This window comes from Cetorhinus maximus, chromosome 13, assembly GCF_964194155.1.
Source record: "Cetorhinus maximus chromosome 13, sCetMax3.hap1.1, whole genome shotgun sequence".
NCBI classification, from domain to species: Eukaryota; Metazoa; Chordata; class Chondrichthyes; order Lamniformes; family Cetorhinidae; genus Cetorhinus; species Cetorhinus maximus.
The window spans coordinates 17,775,581-17,799,019 of NC_135891.1; the positions used below are offsets into that span (position 1 = coordinate 17,775,581).

A 23,439-nucleotide genomic window follows, 5' to 3' on the forward strand; every position below is an offset into this window, starting at 1 on the left:
TAAAGCAGAATTTCTTCCGACACAGTATTTGGCATCACCCAATAATAACTTGCATTTATGTAATGACTTTAATGCAGCATATGTTGCAAGGTACTTCACAGCAATGTAACAAAATAAAATGAATGCAGAGACAAAGGAGATATTTGTAGGGCTGTCCTAAAACTTGATAAACAGATGGGTTTCAAGGTGGGTTTCCAAGGAGCTGGAGAGGTTTAGCGAGGATTTGCAGAGTGTGGCGTCGAGGCAACTGAAGACATGGCTACCAATAGTGGAGAGAAGCAAAGGGAGGTACATGGGTCAGAGTCCAAAAGCAGATAGCTTGGATTTGGAGGTCTCTGGACAACAGAAAGGGAGCAGTGACACTATGAGGAAATTAAACGAGGATAAGAATTTCAAACCTGAGACCTTGGGGCACTGGGGGCCAATGGAGGTCAGTGAGCACAGGGGTGATGAGTGAGTGGCCCTTAGTAGGGAAGAGGGCACAGGTCGCAGAGATTTTGACGAGATGAAGATTACCAAGGGTGAAGAATTGGGGCCGGCCAGGATATAGTTCGGCATTCTGTTTGTTCATTATGGGAAATGCAAATCAATGCCTAAGCTGCATTTTGTCCATAATCTCAAATATTTTATAACAGTAGCTAATCAGAGACAGAATTTAATATAAAATAATTGACCACCCAGTCCAAGGTTCAATTCCAAAACTATACTGAGCTAACTGATTTCAGTGGGGACAATTTCCTCAGCTACTCTGGACCTGAGCGATGTTAATCAGAGTGTTGCTGCTCCTAATTGCTACCTAGGCAAGCCCAGCTGGAAATGTACCTGTGAAATTGGGCGAGGACATAGGCTTGGAGTTTCCTCTGTGGGCCCAATCCGAACATTTGACCCCCAAAAGCCCCCATTCTGATGCCAATTTGTGCTCAAATTCCCTGACAATTGCTTCAGAACAGGCTTGAAGGTAAAAATGGGTGTCAATCAGTGTAAACAACTGGGGTCCAAGGAAAGCACCAAACTCACATCATATACTCCTTCTTTAAGGATAAAGATTAAAGTTTTAACTCATTTAACCATCCTGTGCATATCAGCCACAGCATGTTTCAGAACCTGCAACCAGAGAGGCATTCAAAGAAACAGAAAATATATTGCAGGTCACAATGAGGGTCAATTCAAAATAAATGCCCAGAAAATTGCAATAAAACATCAGAGAATGATTTGTTTCCTGCAGCCCCTGAAAATCTGGTCTTAATTCGAGCTTTGGAGCAAGCAAACTGCATGAAACTAACTGACAATGCTCTCTAACATGGGGTCAGGGATATACTTGCACTGCAGGCAGTCCAGAGAAGGGTCACTAGGTTGGCTCCTGGGATGGAGAGGTTGTATTATCAGGAAAGGCTGAGCAGTTAGGGCCTATATCATTGGAGTTCGGAGGAATGAGAGGTGATCTTATTGAAAGCACGTAAGATTCTGAGGGGGCTTGACAGGGTTGATGCTGAGATGATGCTTCCACTTGGGGGAAAATGTGGAACTAGGGGGCACAGTTTCAGAATAAGGGCTCTTCAATTTAAGATGGATGCGAGGAGGAATTTCCTCTCAGAAGGTTCTGAGGCTTTGGAATTCTCTGCTCCAGAGAGTAGCAGGGGCTGAGTTAGATAGATTTTTGAACTAAAGAAAAGTCAAGGCGGGAAAGTGGAGCTGAGGGCACAATCAGATCAGCCATGAGCTTATTGAATGGTGGAGCAGGCTCGAGGGGGTGCTCCTATTTCTTACGTGATTATTGGCAGCAAGGCATTCAGGTGCAGGGATTAATAGGTAATCGCAAATTATCAAAATTTTGTACTTAAGCAAAAAAATTCCACAATCTTTTGGGTTGCATGTATGATTTACACCACAATTGCACCTGCCTCAGGGGCAAATACCCAGGAATTTTGAGGCCAAGATTGGATTAAATCTGATGAGACGTCTATAAAAAACTTTAAACAGAGTTTCTACTATCAGCAAATTCTTTACCGCTAGTCAACAGTGCAGTTTTATTTTAAGATTAAAATCTCGGATCAAAGACCAGAGGAAGAAATGCAGGCTGACATTCTGAGTTTGCGTTACAACAGGGTGTCTCATGGACAACTTGAACTCAGAAAATCAGCCCTATACAGTGTTGTTTCTCCCCCATGTTAATTCATAAGAAACTCCACAAATTACTACTCAACGACTTTAGTATCTGACTATAATTGGTTAAGCATGTGTTATGGAACATTTATAATAACAAGGTACAAATCCGACCAGGCTTTTTTTTATATAGTGAAAGTAACAGCAAGGGAGACTCTCAATTGTGACACCCATTAATGTTGGAAGCTGAGTTTAAGAGTGCTACTACTTCAGTGGCATCATCCTTCCAATCCTAGTGTGAAACTCCGTGATTAAATACATTAAAAATGTGTTGCTGAAAATAGTACAGATGAGATTTCTGTTTCAATGCTTCATTTCCTTAAATTGGTCAGTGTACCTTGGACAAGTCCAGTAATGGCATCAGTAACTCCCAAACTGCCAAAGTGGGAGGTGAAGGAAAAGTAGGAGAATAAAGGGAGGGTCCAATATCAGCTCCTTAGGTTCCCAAAGATATTAGAAGAGGAACACCCAGTTCCACGTCAGGTGGAGAGGAACATGGAGCCCAGCAACAGCTTCTGCGAGTTTGAGGGGATTCCAGCAGCAATGCATGGAGGGGGCAAAGAGCCCAGTTAAGCCTAATAAACCAACTATACAATTCTAAGCTCTGTTGGGCTCTTCTTTGCTAATGCTGATGACTTTGAGTAACTGGTTTGTTTTACTGCACCGTACTGAAGCACTCACTTTAACTACCAACTTGTAGAGGCCAGCACACATGGGGCTAAAACCTTACCTGGTCTTTGTCCCTGATAAGCTGTAACTTTGCCAAATACAGTGGCAGATCCTGTATTAATATACCTCAAGATGAAACGAAACAAATAAAGCTCCGAATCCGTCACATGCATCGTTATTTTGACTCTATTCTGTAAAAATGAAAAGGAATTTGACAATGGCACATAGGTGTGACTAGGACTATAATTAGCAAAGGAGATTTGATCATCACCATATAATAGATGCAAAGTCTCCCTTCACTTGAAAAAAATCCACCTGCAAAGCATGTTAGCCTCGTTCACACCTACAAGCAATGCCAACTATACACTGGAGCAAATCACTAGACTTGCAGAAGGGGGTGACTAATTAGCAAAGACATTTAATGTAAATAGAGGTCTAAAAGCCACTTACAGTTCCCACAATCAAGACTTATTTCGCTGACCATGACCATTCCTTTCACATCAGTAGATCCGCGGTTCACGTAGCGGAAGACTATGCGAAACAGGTCAGGGGAGGTCACATTGACAGTCACAACTACCTTAGGCTGGGGGAAAGAGAAGCGGATGGGAAGCATGATACTTAATTCCACCACCTTAGCAAGCAACATCCTATAAGCCAGCAGCCCAACTACACAAAGCGTGCCACTAATTATACAAGTTTGAAAGAAAATAACATTCCAACTCTGGATCAGTGTCACAATGTGATATGACCACTAGGTCAGATTCATTTAACACATCTTAAACAAATATTACAGACATGAATGGTTCACATAAACGTATTTGATACTTGTTGAAAGCAGTTATAACATTCTTCTTAAAAACCTTTACATAGAATAAATATTTTATATTATTCATATTTAAATATTACAGGACAGAAATATTAACTTTAAATTCAAGTGATATTTCATGAATACGACATATTGTAGACAAAGGCACATATTATAGTCTATATTCTCCTTCCCATTGTCTCTCCTACATATATGTAAAGGTTACAAGAAGACACCATAACCAGGAGAATTAAGGCAGGTCTGATTAGAACTAATGGTTGAATTAATACAAAATGTTTTTGTCTCTTTAACTTGTAGCAAGTATTTGATGGGTTGTTTTCTTTGGTTATGTTTTGTGCTCATTTCGGTGAGGTGTGTCAGTGCTGAGCATTGGTATCTATCTATCTACCTTCCCATCAACATCAAGTATTTCTTCACCCATTGGGCCACTGAGGATCCCAAAATCTGTCTTAAAGTTACTTATGGGATAATCACATGTCTATCCACAGGTAGTCTTTTAAGACAAATCTTTCTGTGTCGAATGCCACATTTGTGTGGGGATGTGGGGAGCTGAAAAGATGTGGATGAAAACCTGTACAATTGTCTAGCCACACAATGGCCCAGTTTGAAATGATATTCAATGAGTAGTTGGAGATAAAACTTAGAAGATGGCACTTGGTGAAAGTTCATGGTATCACCCTAATCACACCGCTAACTGACCAATCAAGTCTAACTGCTTTGTGAAGTGGGCTTGTCACTTACCTGAATTGGAGACATCTGCGCATACCCCCTCCAGCTAAAGTTTTCAAACTCAAGTGGATTAAAACCAAAACGAACGGCCCTCCCATCAGGCGTCATTCCCTCCTCAATCTCAAACCCCAGATGATGCAGGTCAGGGAAGTAATGATCAGGCTTTGCCCTGAAAAAAGAAATCACGAAGAGGATCTGAACTGAAAACCTATCACATAGTCCAGCAACTTGGATTTGAGACGGGAGAAGCACCGATATTAGGTCTGGGATTTTCCTACTTTTGGCAATTTACTTCTAGCTTTTCTCATTTTCAGGCCTACTCTTCCTAGAGCATCAACCTACATGTCGGCAAGTGGGAAGCTAGAAAAAGAAACTTTCAAAAGCTTTAAGGGTCAACTACTAGAAAGAACACATCAAGATGAAGACAGATAAAGTCAAGTAAGGCTCCCATTTCTAACTTGAAGGGATAGATGACCCAACTACATGGAAAAGAAAGTCACTATAACAATGATTGCACATTAGAATATCCCAAAACAAGGGGACCGCAGGCAGGCTTTTAATTGTAAGGGTTAAATTACGAGAACAGCTGTATTTTCTTCAGCTTAGAGGGTTGATAGGTGATCTAAATCAAATCTTCAATATTATAAGGGGATTGGTGGCTGTGAAAAGCACTGTTGTTAATTCTTGCATAGGTTCAATACAGATAAGGAGAAAATTAGAAAGCATTTCAAAAGTCATGGAAATCTGAAACTATAGACAAAATTTAATGGTCGCGGAGGTGGGGGGTGCCTGTCTACCGGCTGGTAAACCTGTGGCAACCCCACTGGGGCTATTTCCAGGAGGTCCAATGGGATGTAATCCCAATAAGGCACCTACCTAGACAGCATCAGAGTTCCCAGCTCCTGTGAGGGGAACATCCCCCTGCCCCCACCCGGGGACCCTGCTGGAGGGTGGATGTCATGCCTCCAAGTGCTGCTAGCCAATCAGAAGCCAGCAGCTCTCCTGTACTGGCACACTGGTTAAATACCGGTGGCAGCAGGATGAGGCCCTTAAAAATGGACACGGCACGGTAATTTATTCCATGATGATTGTTAACAGCAATTTGCAGAACAGTTTCAACAAACATGAATTAATGCATCATACGAGAGATAAAATGTGGATAGTTTACAATGGAAGAGGGGGGGGGGAGTGAATAAGAACTCAAATAGGACAAAGAAAATATCTCATTGATAACTTTCACATTTTGTGGCAATAGTGCACCAGATTTCCAAGGGACGGGTGTAGTTAATACTTCTTTATGGCTTTGCCCATCCACAGAGCCAATGAACAGTAAAAGTAACTATCATGCAGAGTATCATACCACAGTATATCATAGGGGAGAATTTTCTCCCTCTTGGGGGGGTTGGGCGGGAGCGGGCACAGGCGGGCGCACAGCCCATTGCCGCCCATTATGGGATGCCCGCCACCATTTTAGGTGGGCGGGCCAATAAGGCTCGCCCAGCGTGACGTGCACCCGGAAGCGCTGAGTGCGCACTGTGCGGGTGGGGGGAGTAGGTGGGAGTCAGGGCCTGCGCTCTTTCGCACATGCGCATGAATGAGTGCAGAAATCTCCCTGAGGCACAGAGCTGCCTCAGGGCGATTACTTTGATTTTTAAAAATTTTAATAAAAGGGAAAAAAAAACTTAAGACATGTTTTAAATGGGGCTTATACCAGTAACCATAGCCAGAACTTCGGGTCAGTGAGTGAGGCTGGGACGTGTCTATGAATTTTATTAAAATTTTTTATTGAAGTTTTAAAACCTTCATGAAACCTCATCCCGCCCGTGGATGAGATTTCATGAGAAATGCGAAGGCCGCCTGGGCTCTTTGCCTGCCCGCCAACCTTAAGGTTGGACGGGCAGCTCAGTTAATTATTTCAATTGGAACTTAAATGCCCTTAATAGGCCTTTGACAGTTCGGCAGGCACGCAGCCGACTCCGGTGCGCGCCCGCCGAACCGAAGATCGGAATGACGCGCGATGACATCAGGACGCACGCTCGACATCGCCGCGCGTCATTTTATGCAATTGGCGAGCGGGGTTCACCTTGCTCGCTGACCTGAAGATTCTGGCCATGGTAACTGGTATAAGCCCCATTTAAAACATACATCCAACAATTTATGACTGAAAGTTAAGTTGTGATTCAGTATTGAAAGGAGATTGCTAGACAGAAATAGGAACATAGGAGCTCCGGTTTTGATTCTTACCGGTTGCATGTGCGTCCTTCAACGTTCTGTCTGCACTGACAACTTCCTGATCGGTCAGCACACATCAGACTACCCAGTGAGCCTCCTATGTCACACTGGCAGCCTGCACGTGCAAAAAAAATTAATGATGGTTACGTTTGTAAAGCTTGAACTTGATACACTCCCCATCAAGCATTCTGTTTTATTGAACGTTTCATAACCTCAATCTCATTACAAGTCTTTCTGTTTCAACAGCATCTGTTACAAGTTGACAGAGTTTTAAGCTCCCATCTCTTTACTTTCCCAGGCTAATCCAAATTGTAGAATACACAGTGAGACTGCCACAGGCTGTGTTTTAGTGAGGAAGACTACATTTTGGTGTTAGGAAGGTGGCAAATCATACAGGGAGAGTCCTAACAAATTTGCCGAACTAATTTGGGTTTCCAGAGCTCTTTGGATTATTCAGTTAAATTAAATCATCAAACTCAAGGCATACTGAAGACAACATTTTTTCCCTCACTAAATATGATCTAGTTTTAATAGAACAGTGATGCCAGTTTAAGCTGGAGGTAGAGGTGGGGGGAAAACAAGGGTTGGCAGATGGGATGAAATTCAAGGAGTTGCAGACTACGGAACTGAAGGATATTGAGAGAACATCTCAAAAACTCACTTTCCTATTTCAAACACACCGCTTCTGACAGCCTACCCAAAATATACAATGGGGAATCCTTGGTACCCATGTGAAAAGCACTGGTCTCTGTCCACTTTATGTTGCTCTGGTTTCCTCCAGGTGGCCATGGGGACAGCGTGAAGCCACTGACGGTGTTAGGCTGCTGTACCATGCATCCCACTTGCTCCAGTAGGATAGGCAGCTTGTCCAAGGGGCATTTCTTCACTCCCCTTCTATGGGTTTCAGGAAATCTTCCAAATAGTAACTGGGAAAACCATTCTGGATGCACCTAAGCTCTGTTTTTCACCCTGGTTCAATTAGGAAATAACAGTTTCACCAGTGTAACGCTACATCACCTTCAGGGTCCAATTTGCCTCCCCAAGTTGAGTAAGTTAGGCAGCTGTGCACTTTGCTCGGCTAGGCCCAAACCTGCAAGTAGTGACCATTTTGCGCTTCCCTTTGGGAGGGGCATGTGCCCAAAATTTTTGGGGGAGGAGGAGAGGTGGAAGATGGAACTATATTGTCACTGAAGGCCTGAGGGCACCTGCAACAGTCAGAGGCAAATTGCAAGTGTGCTAATGATGCAGGAAGAAATAACTGGCATTCTTTCTTTACTTTCCTCCCCCACAGTAATAAAGGCACCCATTTTGAGGAGGGTCCAAAATAAGTGGACCTTAGCCCCAGCACCCACCTCTCTTTCATCACAAGGCTGGGGAGAAGCAGGCTTTTCCTGGACGCCTCTCTTTATCTCTCTGTGACAATGGAGCCAGGAATTGAAGGTGGCAAACGTGGCCAGAATCTTCGGCTTGGCGAGTGGGGGCAGGGCCTGCTCACCGACGGGTAAAATGACCCGCAGTGATGTCGGGTGTGTGTCCCAATGTCATTCCAATTTTCAGTTCGACAGGCACACAGCCAACTCGGCTGCGCGCCCGCCGACTGTCAAAGGCCTATTAAGGCCATTTAAAAACTAATTAAACCACTTAACATAGCTGCCTGTCCAACCTTAAAGTTGGCGGGCAGACAAAGAGCCTAGGCAGCCTTCACATTTTCCATCGAACCTCATCCATGGGCGGGATGAGGTTTCATGAATGATTTATAAAGATTTTCATTACAAATCATAGACATGTCCCTTGTGACACTTTCACACATGTGGGGACATGTCCTAAATTTTTTTTTCTTTATTAAAATTTTTGAAACTCAAACTGATCTCCCTAAGGCACACAGCTGCCTCAGGGAGATTTCAGCACTCTTTCACATGCATGTGTGAAAGAACGCAGGTCCGGACTCAGCCTACTCCCCCCACCACTCGCACAGATAGTGCTCGGTGCTCCCAGGCGTGCGACGCTCTGGGCAGGCCTTAATTGGCCCACCCACATAAAATGGCAGCGCACAGCCGATCGCGGGTGGCGATCGTCTGTGTGCCCATGCACGCCCGTCCAACACCCCCCCCACCCCCGACGTGGAGAAAATTCACCCCCTTGTGACTACTGTTTTTAAAACGGTAGCCAGAAGACACCGAATTCACTGGCCATTCCCACTATAGAGCTCTCAGGCTTTCAGTGAGAATATAGTTCCAACTTCCATCTTTCCTCCTCCCCCAAATCTTTTGGGCACACGCCCCTCCCAAAGGGGAGTGCAAAATGGCCTCCATCCACAGGTTTGGGCCTAGCTGGGCAAAGTGCATAGCTGCCTATCTTACTCAACATGGGGAGGTAAATTGGACCCTTAAGGTGATGTAGCATTACACTGGTGGAAATGTATTTCCTAATTGAACCAGAGTGAAAAACAGAGCTTAGGTGAATCCAAATGGTTTCCCCAGTTACTATTTGGAAGATTTCCTGAAGTTCATAGAAGGGGAGTGAAGAAACGCCCCTTGGACAAGCTGCCAATCCTACTGAAGTGAGTGGGATGCACGCTACAGCAGTCTAACACTGTCAGTTGCTCCACAGTGTCTTTTCCATCAACACAGGCTCTCTTTAATCCTTTTATCTGGCAGGTAATAAGTCACTTTGAAATCCAAACAAACCAGTCCCAGCAGCTGCCAGAGTTTATTTAGACTTTTACTACAAGAGCTTCAGGAGGTCAATGGAAACCACAGGCAAGAGACCCCGGTCTGACGTAGCGGTAAAAAAAATGCAAAAAAGGTCATACACCTCAGGCCCTGGCTTGCAGTTCCTGTTGCTAATATGGTGCTGTATAAATGTAAAGAAAAGCTGTCAAGCTCGGTCGCAGGGAACTTACCTTGACAGCCAAAATAGTTCCTGTCATCGAGGTTATAGTATCCCGCTTTACAAGTTGTACAATGATGAGTGCAGACATTAGGCTTACAGAAGCATTGGCCGTCACTCTACAAAGCAAAGGAGCAACATTACAGGGGCCATCTGAAACAAAAGCTCTCATATTTTGGCGAGCAATATGTTCAATTGTGCACGAACGTTAATGTTAAGTCTGCAGACGCTGCAATAGTATAAAAGCATATACTATGAAAGGAATGAAAAGGCGACACATGATGCTCGTGAACAGATAGACTCACACACAAAATCTCCATGTCTAAATTAGAAAGAGCTGAGGCCTTAGGCTTGTGGCTGGCATTCAGCTGCTTTGTCTCCAGCTATATGGCTACCTTCTGCAACCTCACATCCTCGACTTGGGTTAGATTTGGCAGCCAGTTTCTGCATTTGAACAAATAGCCTGCCATCACTGTGAAGAAGGGTGTGATAATTTTGTCTAGATTCAAAACCATCAGGAAAAAACAAGTCATAAAATTCCAATTAGCGGCAATGTGAAATACGGCACTTCTCCAGTGGGGAGACCAGAAAATAGGATGGGCTTGGTTCCACTAGGATTCGGCCTTTTGTGCCCTGAAAGGAAAATCTGGCAAACAGGAGAGGGCATAGGTGAATCTTCTATCTTATGCGCCCCCCCCTGCACATGTCAATGGGGCCTACCTGAAGAGTTCTATTGCCTTCTGTGGGAATTTTGACCAGTATATCCTTATAAGGGCTCAACGGAACTCAGCATCTGACAGGAGATTCGCTGAAGGTTCCAAAGGCACCAAAACTTAACAAGAAAGTGGCAGGCCTACAGAGTGAAGATAATTATTTGTTATGGAGGCTCTGCAGGGTCATTAGTGCAGCACAGCACTTCTGAGCATAACAGTAACCTAACTGGACTAGTAATGCAAAGGGCCCAGACTAATGCTCCGGGGACATGAGTTCAAATCCCATCACCACAGTAGAGGGAATTTAAATTTAATTAATTAATAAATCTGGAATAAAAACCCATCTTTCAGAGGAGAAAATCTGCTATCCGTACATAGTCTGGCCTACACGTGACTCCAGGTCCACAGCAATGTGGTTGACTCTTAACTGCCCTCTGAAATGGTGCAACAATTATCTTAAACCACTAGAGAAAGTGCTGCGCTACAATACATCGAATGCAGTTCAGGAAGGCAGCTCACCACAACGGCAGTTAAGGAAGGGGAATAATTTTGTAAAAATTCATTCATGGGATATAGGTGTCACCGGTTAGGTCAGCATTTATTGCCCAACTGCAGTTTCCCTTAAGGAGGTGGTGATGAGCTGCCTTCTTGAACTGCCGCAGCCCCTGTGGTGTAAGTACACCCACAGTGCCGTTATGGGGGGGAGCTCCAGGATTTTTATCCAGCGACAATGAAGGAACGGCGATATATATCCAAGGCAGGATGGTGATTGGCTTGGAGGGGAACTCCCAGGTGGTGGCATTCCCATACGTCTGCTGCCCTTGTCCTTCTAGATGGTTGTGGCTGTGGTTTGGGAGCTGTTGTCCAAACTAGCCTTGGCAGCGATGCTCACATCCCAAGACTGAATAAAAAAATAGATGCCACTCATATGCCTTTATAGGTACAGACCCAGAGCATGCTAGTGGCCCCGTCATCATTTGGGTTAAATTCCCTGCCCTACACTCAAAAATATTGCAAGATTTGATTGGCTGCTTCCAAAGTTACAGGATTGAGAAGAGAACCAAGCTATATAATTTAAATATAAATTAAAGTGATATGTGATTGGATCCATTATATGTATACCAGAATTTAGCTGCTTGTTATTCAAATCCACGAAGCCAACAAATGTTTTAGGAGCCAGTTAATTAAGTTTGACTCTTCAAATCAGAGATATATAATCAATTTGGAACCTTCAATAATTAGGTCAGACCAGTATAACTGTAAGAATCGCAGTGCATGTAAAATTTTGATTTAAAAAAAGTAATTTATGTAGAAATTGTAAGTCTATGCTTTCATTTTGAGGAGTCAGGTTAGTATAATTTCAATTGGAAACTTCTCTGTTATATTAGTTACTGAATGTTTATTTGTTAAATACATTTGCTTGATAGTCCAACTGTGAAGGGAGGTCTAATCTCGTGATCCTTTGGAATTATAGGTTGATTCCAACATCTCAGTTGGCTAAATGTGTGGTGCAGAATAAGGCAAACAGCACGATTCCAGCGACACAAGTTTAAATCCCACCATGGAGCTGGGGTGAGTTTAATATCAATTAATTAACACATCTGGAATAAAATGCTAGTCTTGTTAATAACGACCGTTAAACTACCTGATTGTTGCAAAAGCCCTTCCAGGGTAAAATTCTGCCGTCCTTACCTGATCTGGCCTACAAGTGACTCCATACTCACAGCAGTCCATTATAGCAATCTTAACTGGCCTCTGAAAGGGCCTCACAAGCCACTCCGTTGTATCTAACCACCACAGAAAGCAGTGAGAGTATATCTACACAATATGGGCTGCAGTGATTTAAGGTGCTGTTGAGCTCAAAGGCAATTGGTGATAGGCAATAAATGTTGGCTTTTCCAGCGACACTTCTATTTCAACAATGAATACAAAAGAGACCGAGGGCGTTACAAACCTTTGGGATCATATCAAAGAAGTGGTGAGAGCTTAAGTCTGTGAAAAGGGCTTGAATTGAACTTAGTGAGGGTAGAAAGAGGGTTCACTGGACTGAATCCTAGGCGAGGGAGTTGTCCTATGATGAGGGATTGAGTAGATTGGGACAATATTCCATGGAGTTTGAAAGAATCCGAGATGACATCATTGAAACATAATTTCTTAGATGACTTGACAGGGCAGATGCTGGGAGCATGTTTCCTTTGGCTGGAGGCATCCAGAACTGGTGGGGTGGGATGGAATGGGTCAAAATTTCATAAGGGGTTAGCCATTTACAACTGAAATGAAGAAAGCTTTCGTCGATGGGCTCTGGTAAATCTTTGGAATTTGTGAACAGTCGATGAGTACATTCAGGCCATGTTTTTGAGTATGAAGGGGTACTGTGGGAAGGTCGAATTGAGGTAAATGATCAACCATGACTTTGAACAGCAGAGCAGACTTGGAGGGCTTAATGGCCTATTTACTCTTGGGGCAGAATTTTGCCGTCGGTGAGCAGGGGGTGGGGCCCGCTTGCCGATGCATAAAATGATGCGGGATGACGTCAGGCGGAACCCCCAACGTCATCCCGCCCCATTTAAATTTTCAGGAAGGCGGGGGCACAGCAAAATCAGCTGTGGGCCCGCCGACCTGTCAATGGCCAATTGAGGCCATTGACAGGATCATTTAAACAATTAAAAGGACCTGCCTGTCGACCAGGAGCCCCAGCGGCCAAAAGAAAAAACAGGGTTTTTAAAATTTTAATAAAGTTATTGTGTAAATTATGAACATGTCCCATGACAATGACATTGTCACATGAGGAGGATGTGTAAGGGAATTTTTTTTTTCTATTTTTAATATTTTTCAAAGTCCAGGCGATCTCCCTGAGGCAGCACTTGGCCTCAGGGAGATGTGTGCTCTTTCGTGTGCACGTGCAAAAGAGCGCACTCTCGCTTTTAGGGAATCCCCCCCCCGCCCGTACAGGGAGCGCACAGCGCTTCCCGCCGGACATCATGCTGGGTGGGCCTTAATTGGCCCGCCTAAGTAAAATGGCGGTGCGGCCCTCTTCACTGGCGGGGATCAGCTGCCCGCCCGCCCGCCCGACAGGCAGAAATTCTGCCCTTGGTCTTTTTCCTTCTGTAAAAGACTGTGCACCTTTGATGATTTCAGTGGGGGCGGGTGGGGAGAAATTTCAGGTATGCGCTAACTATAGGAGTATTCACATTCATGGAGGGAGAGGGAGAGTTATAGAGGTTGGAGTCCTGCAGTCCCCCAACCAATTTCTTCAGGGGGGAGAATTTTCTCCCCATCGGGGTGGGGGTTGGACAGGAGCGGGCGTGGGTGGGCGCACAGCTGATTGCTGCCCGCGATCGGCTGCAAGCTGCCATTTTACATGGGCGGGCCAATTGAGGCCCACCCAACGTGACGTGCACCCAGAAGCGCTGTGCGTTCCCTGTGTGGGCGGGGGAGGGGGAGTAGGCTGAGTTGGGGTCTGCGCTCCTTCGCAAAGAGCTGCCTCAGGGAGATTATTAAAATTTTTAAAGATCAAACTAAAGAAAAAAAAATTTAAGACATGTCCCCTCATGTGACAGTGTCACATGAGCTGGGACATGTCAATGAATTTTATTGAAAAATTTTATTAAACTTTAAAAACCTTCATGAAACCTCATCCCGCCCGTGGATGATGTTTCATGATAAATGCGAAGGTCGCCTGGGCTCTCCGCCTGCCCGCCAACCTTAAGGCGTTCAGTATCTTAATTGATATTTAAATGGCCTTAATAGGCCTTTGACAGCTCGGTGGGCACGCAGCTGACTCCGGTACGCACACACCGAACTGAATATCTGAATGATGCGCGGTGACGTCGGGACGCACGCCCGACATCACCGCGCGGCATTTTACACGTTGGCAAGCGGCGCCCGCCCCCGCTCGCCGACCCGAAGATTCTGCCCTCGGAGTTCACCGACATGGAAAGAATTGTTGCTGTACTGCAAGTTTCTACTTTGACTAACCTGCAAGCACTCTGCAACGCTGTTCAATGTACCTTCGATATGGCACTGACAGCCTGAAAATAAATATAGGTACATGTAAAGGTAGTCAGTGACTGACAACGGCATCATTCTGCAAAACATACATTAAATCATGACTTACATTAGATTCTGTGCACTAAAGGTAAATTAATTCAGGTGGCGAAAACAATAATCAACATTGAAAAGAGTCCACCAATGTTAAACGTGGTAGAGAGATATGAAGTGATTCCTTACTGGTACAGCCCCATGGGTTTTCTGCCGAAAGATTCCAATAAAGAGGTTTGCACATATCGCAAGCTGAACCTTTAACATTTGTCCGACATTGGCAAGAGTCCTGATTGGAAAAGATGCACAAATATCTCTGGTCACTTATGTCACACGCACTGCCTACCAGTAAAGCTCTAGTCTGGGCACATTAAATACAAGTTTTCTTCAAACCTTGCAGCATTTGTGTCCCTACCCCACCTCACTGGAAATATGCCTTTGGATTAATTGCACACTACACCAATGTGGCATCTTCAGATCAGAGATAATCAATTTGGAACCTTCAATATTTAGGTCAGACCAGTATAACTTTAAGAATCACAGTGCATGCAAAATTTTGATTTAAAAAAAAATAGTAATTTATGTAGAAATTATAAATCTATGCTTTCATCTTGAGGAGCCAGGTTTGTAAAATTTCAATTGGAAACTTCTCTGTTATACCAGTTATTTATTATTTGTTAAATACATTCGCTTGACAGTCCAACTGTGAAGGGAGGTCTGATCTTGTGATCTTCCTGAGCTATAGGTTGATTCCGATAACTCAGTTGGCTAAATCTGTGGTGCAGAATAGGGCCAACAGCACGGATTCCAGTGACACAAGTTCAATTCCCACCACAGCAGCTGGGGTGAGTTTAATATCAATTAATTAACATACCTGGAATAAAATGCTAGTCTTGTTAATAATGATTGTTAAACTGCCGGATTGTTGCAAAAACTCTTCCAGGGAAAAATTTTGCCATCCTTACCTGGCCTGGCCAAATGTGACTCCATACTCACAGCAGTCCATTACAGCAATATTAACTGGCCTCTGAAATGGCCTCACAAGCCACTCAGTTGTATCAAACCACTACAGAAAGCAGTGAGAGTATACCTACACAACATGGACTGCAGCAATTTAAGGTGGTAGTGGTCTCAAAGGCAACTGGTGACACACAAAATTCTGAATTTCCACAATGGAACTGCTTCAATGACTGTGAGGCCCAACTCTTTAATTCAAAGAGGATTACATATCCTACACATCGACTAAATCTGAAGTTCATTTACTTCTGTACCTCTGGCCCCAGTGGGTGAAGAATTCTAAACAGCTGTTGTGCTTTTCTTCTCTGTCTTTTACATTAGGCATCACACTAGGTTGTAGTTGGAAACAACTGCGACAAGACAGCTGTCTTGGAAATGTTGTCATGGTGATTCCCAGGAGAATGGGAAAGCTTGGAGAAAGTGTATGATAATATCATTTGACATTTTCCAAAAGCTATTGAATGCTTAAGCTTTGCGTAACAAGCAAGTTTCTATGCAAGGAGCAAGGTTTCAATTGATAATGTATTGGACTGAACGCCTCTTCCAAACTGGGAAAGAAGCATCTTCCATCTATGTAATGTGTCATGAGAAGTCACGTCCATTTTGACCCTTAGATTGTAGCACATCAGCACAAAATTCTTAAAGAACCATCTATTTCCATTTAGTAGGCAGCGTTAAATGATGCTCATTGCTAAACAGCAGCTCAGAGCTTCTGTCCTCTCTATGGCAATGTTTTTGGTATAACTGGGGTTTAAGAGGTGGAAAATTTATTTCGAGTAGTAATAACACCACTGAGTCTTATATGTTTCTCACAAAACTAAATTAAACCTTTATTAATTAAATAAAGATTTTAAGCATGCACATAGCTTTATAAATTTCTACTGTGATAGCACCTAGCTCCCCTAGTTAATCTAACTCCCAGTTACATCTTCGTTAAGGCAACAGTAAAACGCAGATTTTAAAAGAACCAGGCAAAGCAACACAATACCCTGAACAGTCAAACTCAAAGTGAGTTTTCTTCACTTCAGTTCATGTAGACAGCAACTTGAGGCTTAGAGGCTGGGGGCTTTTCACACTTGTTAGATCTTAGAATATCTTCCTCTTATACATAACCTCATCTTCTTTATACAGGTTTCTCCCTTTTTAATGTAAATCTCATTGTCCCGATATGTCTCTTCAACACTACTTTTCTAATAATAAAAATGTTTCAGAGTACCAACTTTATCAGTAAGCTTTGGGAAAAATAAACACACTGTTTGGCTTCTGGCTAAGTGTAACATTTCACCACCTCTTTTGAAATTCAAATTATGTTTTATCTATTTCAGACCTAGCTTCTCTGCTAATATATTCTGTCTGTCTGTCTGTGTGTGTCTCTCTCTCTCTCTCTCTCACACACACACGATAAATAATAAGCTAGCGCTGAACTATCAACCAAATACACAAAGCACATATTCATGGTTTCTGGAAACTTAAAACTAAATTAGCTTTCAAAGGAATCTTAAAGGAAGGTTTCATTCTCTGTATGCAACATTTAACAGAATTTGTAAACACATTTCAAAAGAAGTGATTGACAGTTTTATTACACATGGGAGGAAATTTCCTCTGTGCTGTTTCACGGACATTGTAAATGCAAAGCTGTAAAAGCACTCGAACAAGATGTGTTTACGTTCATGGAAATCAGAGGAAATCTTTCCTGGCCTTAACAAAGCCATTAATATTTAACAACCAGAGAAAACCTCCTTTCCTTCCCACCACCCCACCCCAGTTAATTTTCTGTCCATTCTAACAATACTTTAAGAGATTCTGTTTAAAAACCAGAATATAATTCAAATGTTTAATATATAACAATTGTATATTACTTACAATATCAGAGGAGAGAGATGTAGAGCCTGCTGGGTCACAGGAAGCCACTATGGATAAATAAAAAATGTGTGAGGCCATGAAAATCCACTAACTTACCAGCACCCTTGTCTATCTAGTAACAGTGTTTATATTTCATTGATATGAACCACTTGGTGCTAAGTGCTCTCTAAATGCAAGGTCCTTGTTTTCTTAATATGTTAATTAGTTGTGGAGTACAAAAGGTAAAATCTGTTCTTATTCTTTCATGGGATGTAGGCATCCATCACTAATTGCCTTTGAGAAGGTGGTGGCCTTCTTGAACTGCTGCAGTCCATGTGATGGAGGTGCACCCACAGTACTGTTAGGGAGAGGGTTCCAGGATTTTGACCCAGCGACAGGGAAGGTACGGTGATATAGTTCCAAGTCAGGATGGTGAGTGGTTTGGGGGGACCTTGCAAGTGGTGGTCTTCCCATGCATCTGCTGCCCTTGTCCTTCTAGGTGGTAGAGGTCACGGGTTTGGAAGGTGCTGTCGAAGGCTCCTTGGTGAGTTTCTGCAGTGCATCTTGTAGATGGTACACACTGCTGCCATTGTGCGTCAGTGGTGGAATGAGTGAATTTTTAAGGTGGTGGATGATGTGCCAATCCAGCGGGCTGCTTTGTCCTGGATGGTGTCAAGTTTCTTGAGTGTTGTTGGAGCTGCACTCATCCAGGCAAGAGGAGAGTATTCCATCACACTCCTGACTTGTGTCTTGTAGTTGGTGGCCAGGCTTTGGGGAGTTAGGTGGTGAGTTACTTGCTGTAGAATTCCAAGCCTCTGACCTGCTCCTGTAGCCACAGTATTTATATGGCTGGTCCAGTTCAATTTCTGGTCAATGGCAACCTCTAGGATGTTGATCTGAACACAACTGAAGTGTGACACTTAAACTGTGATAATGATAAGAATTTAAACTATTGTACTGAAAGAAAAACAGATGGCGCTGTGAATATAATGTGACATCAGTAATGCTTGAAAGAAGGGAATAAAAGGATTAGTGGGGAGTTTAGGAGAAAGTTTTAGATCCTGTTGGGTGTCCAAATTTCTGATGATGTGACCACAACCCACCGGTGAATAGTGTATTGGGCAGTCACAGCAGCTACATCCCACATCACTGAGTAAAGTCACTGCTAGTCTACTATAGTATCTATAATAATATCAACGGAACATATGTTCTCACTGTAATCAAAGGAAAATGGCACTAACAAACCAATATACTGGAGATCAAACTTGCTGATTACAACAGACGTTGCTTACTTGAGTTTAGAACTCTACCATACAGACCAGGAGAAGCCCAGGATTTTTGTGAAGCAAAGTTCCTGACTCCACAAACCATTTCCATTAAGGAAGTCCATGCCTGCCAAATTTTTGTTCTGGGGAGGGGCGCTGGGATGGAGTCTGGCCCAACATCTCTGGAGGCAGTTGGCAACAGAGGTGGGTGGGTGGTGAGGCCACCAGACTGCACGGCCTGTCTCCATTTACTGGGAGATCAGCCCAGTTGTACTGATGAATGTCAGGCCCACAAACCCTTACCTCTGACACAGCCCCCTCACCCCCACACCCCCAATGCTTCTTCCCTGCCCCTCCCATGGTTATGAATTCACTTATTTTTCCTACTTCAGCAAACCGGTCAAATTGAGCGTACGACAGAAAGCTATTAAACCCCTTACCTCGACAATTAGGAAATCCATAAGCTCCTTCGACACACGTGTCACAATGCAGCCCTGCCACATATGGGCGACAGCTACACCTCCCCGTTTCTTGGTCACAAGAATTAATATACGAGCCTTCCAAGGTACATCGACAAGCTGCAATAAATAATCAACTGGTCAACGATATGAATTTGCTCCATGCAACTTGTGCTATATCCTGCTGAACACTATGGATTCTTTCCTATTACCAAAACAGACACAGAACATTCAACATTTCACGATGTGGACCCAGGTGCAGCAGAGTTAGTTACATCAGGAAAAAAAATCTTATGGCAGAAACAAGAATATGTCTGAAATATGCACTCACAAATCAGCCAATATTACTGAAATATAGAACAGGAATTTAAAAATAAAGTGCAATCATTTTTCAGAAATGAAGCAAGCATTTTTTGCTGCCTAGGAATAGAACTGCAGAGTTCCCTGGTTGTTTTAACCATGGTTAGAACTGGACTAGTATCACTCGAGAGCTGGTTTATCCAACTGGGAGTATGTTCTTAGATGTTTACTGATGTTTCTGGCAACTAGCTCACTCAAACCTTTGCAATTTTTTGCGATCCTACACCCTAGTAAGCACCCTTCATTCGACCAGCTCTGATCTACTGCATGTTACTCAACGTGCCCCTCTCCCCACAGCTTTCAGCCAAGACCTGATATTATTGAACTATCCATCTGATCCATTTTGGCTTGTTCGCTCTCTTTCCACTCTTCAAAAATCTTACCTCTTTAACCCAGACTCAGTCACTTCGCCTAACTATCCTCCGCTACCCCACTTGTCTACCACTCTCCTATAAAACGCTCGTGATGCTATATTATTTGAAAGACGCTGTACGAATGTAAATTGGAGCTGTGAACTGGGGAATAATGAAAGGGCATCAACTCATTACAGGAGATTTTGGTCTAACTTTCCACCTTTGTTTGTAAAGTGCAATAATCTCTCTAACAAGAGAGGCTCTAACCATCTCCACTTGATGTTCCATCACATCACCATTACTGAATCCCCCACCATCGACAGCCTGTGGGTCATCATTGACCATAGATCTAACTGGGCCAGCCACATAAATACTGTGGCTACAATGGCAGGTCAGAAAGTGGGAACTCTGCAGGGGTTAACTCACCCCCTGACTCCCCAAAGCCTGTCCACCATCTATAAGGCACAAGTCAGGAGTGTGATGGAATATCCTCCACTTGCCTGGATGAGTGCAGCTCCAACAACACTCAAGAAGCTCAATACTATCCAGAACAAAGCAGCTGGCTTGATCAGCACCCCATCTACCACCTTAAACATTCACTCCCTTGACCATCGGTGCACAGTGGCAGCAGTATGTACCATCCACAAGATGCGCTGCAACAACCTGCCAAGGCTTCTTCAACTGCACGTGCCAAACCCGTGACCTTGACCACCTGGAAAGACAAGGAGAGCAGACGCATGGGAACACCACTGTCTGCAAGTTCCCCCCAAGTCACACGCCATCCTGACTTGGAACTATATTGCCATTCCTTCATTGTCGCTGGGTCAAAATCCTGGAGCTTCCTCCTTAACAGCACTGTGGGTATACCTACACCAGAGAGATAGCAGTGGTTCAAGAGGTGGCTCACCACCACCTTCTCAAAGGAAATTGGGGATGGGCAATAAGATGCTCACATCCCATGAGCAAATAAAACAAAAAGGCACAGCATTATTTATCCACGAAATTATCAAATCCATCATCAACAAAAAGGGCACTGGGGATTAGCACAGTTCTACTAAAACAGCAACAATTCCACTCAAAAAAGGACAATGCCTCATTCATTATTAAATGCAATGCACTGCACAGAAGTAGGACATTGGCTAAAATTATCCATGTTAAGCTTGCTTATGCTCCAGAGGAGCCTCCTCTCATCCCGCTTCATGTAAAAAAAACAGCATAGCCTTCTACTCCAATCAAATGAGTTACAAATTAATAGTTTTAATAGTCAGAAAGCTTTCTTGAATGTGGTTTTATAACTTGGGGAGATATTTCAAAATTTACCAATTGCTAGAAGGTTTCAACCCATGCTTCATATTCAGCTAGTGAGGGCAGGTACTACTTTCACATATTATAGCCTTCCCTGATTAAAGCAGAGACACAGGATTGACACAGGAGACCACAGGCAGGATTTGTAGCTCCATATGGGGGCGAGCACAGACGTGTGGGTGCAACAATCTGTGCTGTCGGCTGTCCTGCCGGTTTCCTGGCACCACCTGCCTCCAGTCCATTTCCCAGAGACAGGATGGAAGTCAGCAGGGCATCCTGCTCTCAAGCGGGGCAGATAGCCAACTGAGCTTGTTAAAGGCCTATTGAGGTCTATTGCCAGAGGCCGACTGGAATTTTCCAGTTGGCCTCCGGGGCCTCCCGAACGCGTCAGGAACTAGGCTAGCTGCCTGGAGGTGACCTCCCAGCAGCAGGTCAGGGTGGGGGCCTACACTCCAGGCAGGCTTTGAGAACATGCCTGCCTGCCTGTCCACAGCTGCAGCCCCAGACCACCCGTGGAGGGGTTGATGGCTCGGCTGCAGATTCTATTTTTAATCTCTCTCTTATCTGAACTGCAGGCTTCATCTCCTTCCGGGTTGCACAGCCTCCTATTGGCCCTCCTCCAGTTTTAAGACCCCGCCCGCCATCTTTAATTGGATGCCGAGTCCGCCCTCTAGTCATTAATTAATTCAGGCAAAATCACTGCCAGGTGACTGTTTCCTCACAATGTGGGTTTGTGGCCCCCCCCCCGTTTGATCCAGAAGTCGGGGTCATGACCCAAAGGACAAAACCTTGCCCCATATTTAGAATGGTGACAGTCTGGAAGTTAAAGAGACATATGCTATTGTGAGAACAAGGTTAAGGAAAGCATTGCATGTTTAGAAAGTGTTAGTTGGTAGCATAGCTTTTCCAAAAAATGAACATGTAATAACTGTAGTCACATGGAAGTCCTGCATTTTTAGCAGTATTTACCACATCCTACTAAAGAGTTATTATGAGTTTTACACTTCTAAAATGGTAAGTTGGAAGTTCTATCTTTGAGTTGACAGGCTTGGTTCACCTAGTATGAGTCAAATAACATTCAACAAATTCCTCACGTGTGCAGCTGGGGTATCCGTAGAAACCTGGCGCACACTGGTTGCACGTGGGGCCCGAGTAGCTGGAATGACATTGGCACTGGCCTGTAGACCCACAGAGATTGTCCACCGATCCACGATCATCACAGGAGCAAGCTAGTAAAAGGAAGACAAACCAGACTGAAGTTACTCAAGCTGCAGCAAAAAGATGCAAGTTGGAAAAAGATATTAATCCGTGTAACGAAGGAGGGGTGTATCAGTGCCTCCAGGGATGGTTGTGGGTTGGTGTTTGGGATGGGGATCTCCTATTGGCACATGGTTGGTGGGTGGTCCACTCCCTGGTGCCCATTGGTCTTCTTCCAACACACTCACAGGCCATAGGAGCCTGCTCTGCTTTGCCTGATTTTCTATGATTCCTACCCCTCTGTTTTCAGCTTTAACCATTCATGGCTTCCTGTTTAACCGGAATGGACGGGAGCTGGACTTGTAACCTGTTTTCAAGATGCAGGTCAATAATTCTGGCCTTTATATTCAGAGGAACAGAATACAAGAGGGTAAGAGTCATGCTTCAGTTATAGAAAGCCATGGTTAGACCGAGCAATTAGTATGACCACACCTTGCAGAGGATATATGGCTTTGCAGGGGGTGCAGTGTAGACTTACCAGAATAATACTTGGACTGCAAAAACTGTGAGGAGAGATTAAAACAAGCTAGAGTTTACATTCCCAGGAATTTAGAAGGTTAATGGGTGATTTGATCAAGGTTTTAAGACATTATGGGAACAGATAGGGTAGATAGGGAGAAACTATTTCGGATAGTTGGGACATAATCCAAAAATTGAAGCCAGTCCTCTCAGAGGTGAATTGAGGAAACATTTCTTCACATAAAGACATTTGGAACTCTCTTTTAAAAATGGCCACTGATGATGGATCAATTGTTAAATCTAAAAATCTCAGTTAAAATTATCTTTCCAAAGTTATTAAGGGAAAGATAAAAACAAAAAGCTAAAAGCTACTGCGGATGCTGGAAATCCAAAACAAAAACAGAATTACCTGGAAAAACTCAGCAGGTCTGGCAGCATCGGTGGAGAAGAAATCAGTTAACGTTTCGAGCCTTCACGACCCTTCGGCAGAACTGAAGCATATTTAGGAGAAAGGAGAAATATAAGCTGGTTTAAGTTGGGGGGGCGGGGGGAGAGAGAAGTTGAGGGTGTGGTGATTGTGGAGATAAGCAAGCAGTGATAGGAGCAGATAATCAAAAGATGTCACAGACAAAAGGATCAAAGAGGTATTGAAGGTGGTGATATTTGTCTAAGAAAAGTGCTAATTAAGAATGGAAGACAGGACACTCAAGGTACAGCTCTAGTGGGGGTGGGGTGGAAAGACTAACAAGGCTTTAGTTTTAGATTTAAAAATAATGGAAATAGATGGGGAAAGAAGAATCTATATAAATTATTGAAAAAAAAGGGGAGGGGGGGAGAAACGGGGTGGGGATGGGGGGAGGG

At 43.8% G+C, this 23,439-nt stretch overlaps 1 protein-coding gene across 3 annotated transcripts in view; it reads right to left on the reverse strand.

The window, feature by feature from the left end:
* Positions 1-23,439, reverse strand: part of lama5 (laminin, alpha 5) — a 266,062-nt gene that overhangs the window by 114,140 nt on the left and 128,483 nt on the right. For 2 of the 3 annotated variants that reach the window (XM_078555046.1, XM_078555044.1), the window contains exons 15-23: positions 21,957-22,091; positions 18,827-18,964; positions 17,143-17,189; positions 14,452-14,551; positions 14,200-14,252; positions 9,522-9,627; positions 6,632-6,734; positions 4,400-4,556; positions 3,283-3,415 (exon numbers count right to left, since the gene is read on the reverse strand). In XM_078555046.1, coding sequence (XP_078411172.1) covers positions 3,283-3,415; positions 4,400-4,556; positions 6,632-6,734; positions 9,522-9,627; positions 14,200-14,252; positions 14,452-14,551; positions 17,143-17,189; positions 18,827-18,964; positions 21,957-22,091 — 972 coding nt within the window. Of the gene's footprint in view, positions 1-2,893; positions 3,024-3,282; positions 3,416-4,399; positions 4,557-6,631; positions 6,735-9,521; positions 9,628-14,199; positions 14,253-14,451; positions 14,552-17,142; positions 17,190-18,826; positions 18,965-21,956; positions 22,092-23,439 lie in introns of all 3 variants that reach the window. The other variant, XM_078555045.1, reaches the window with a different exon arrangement.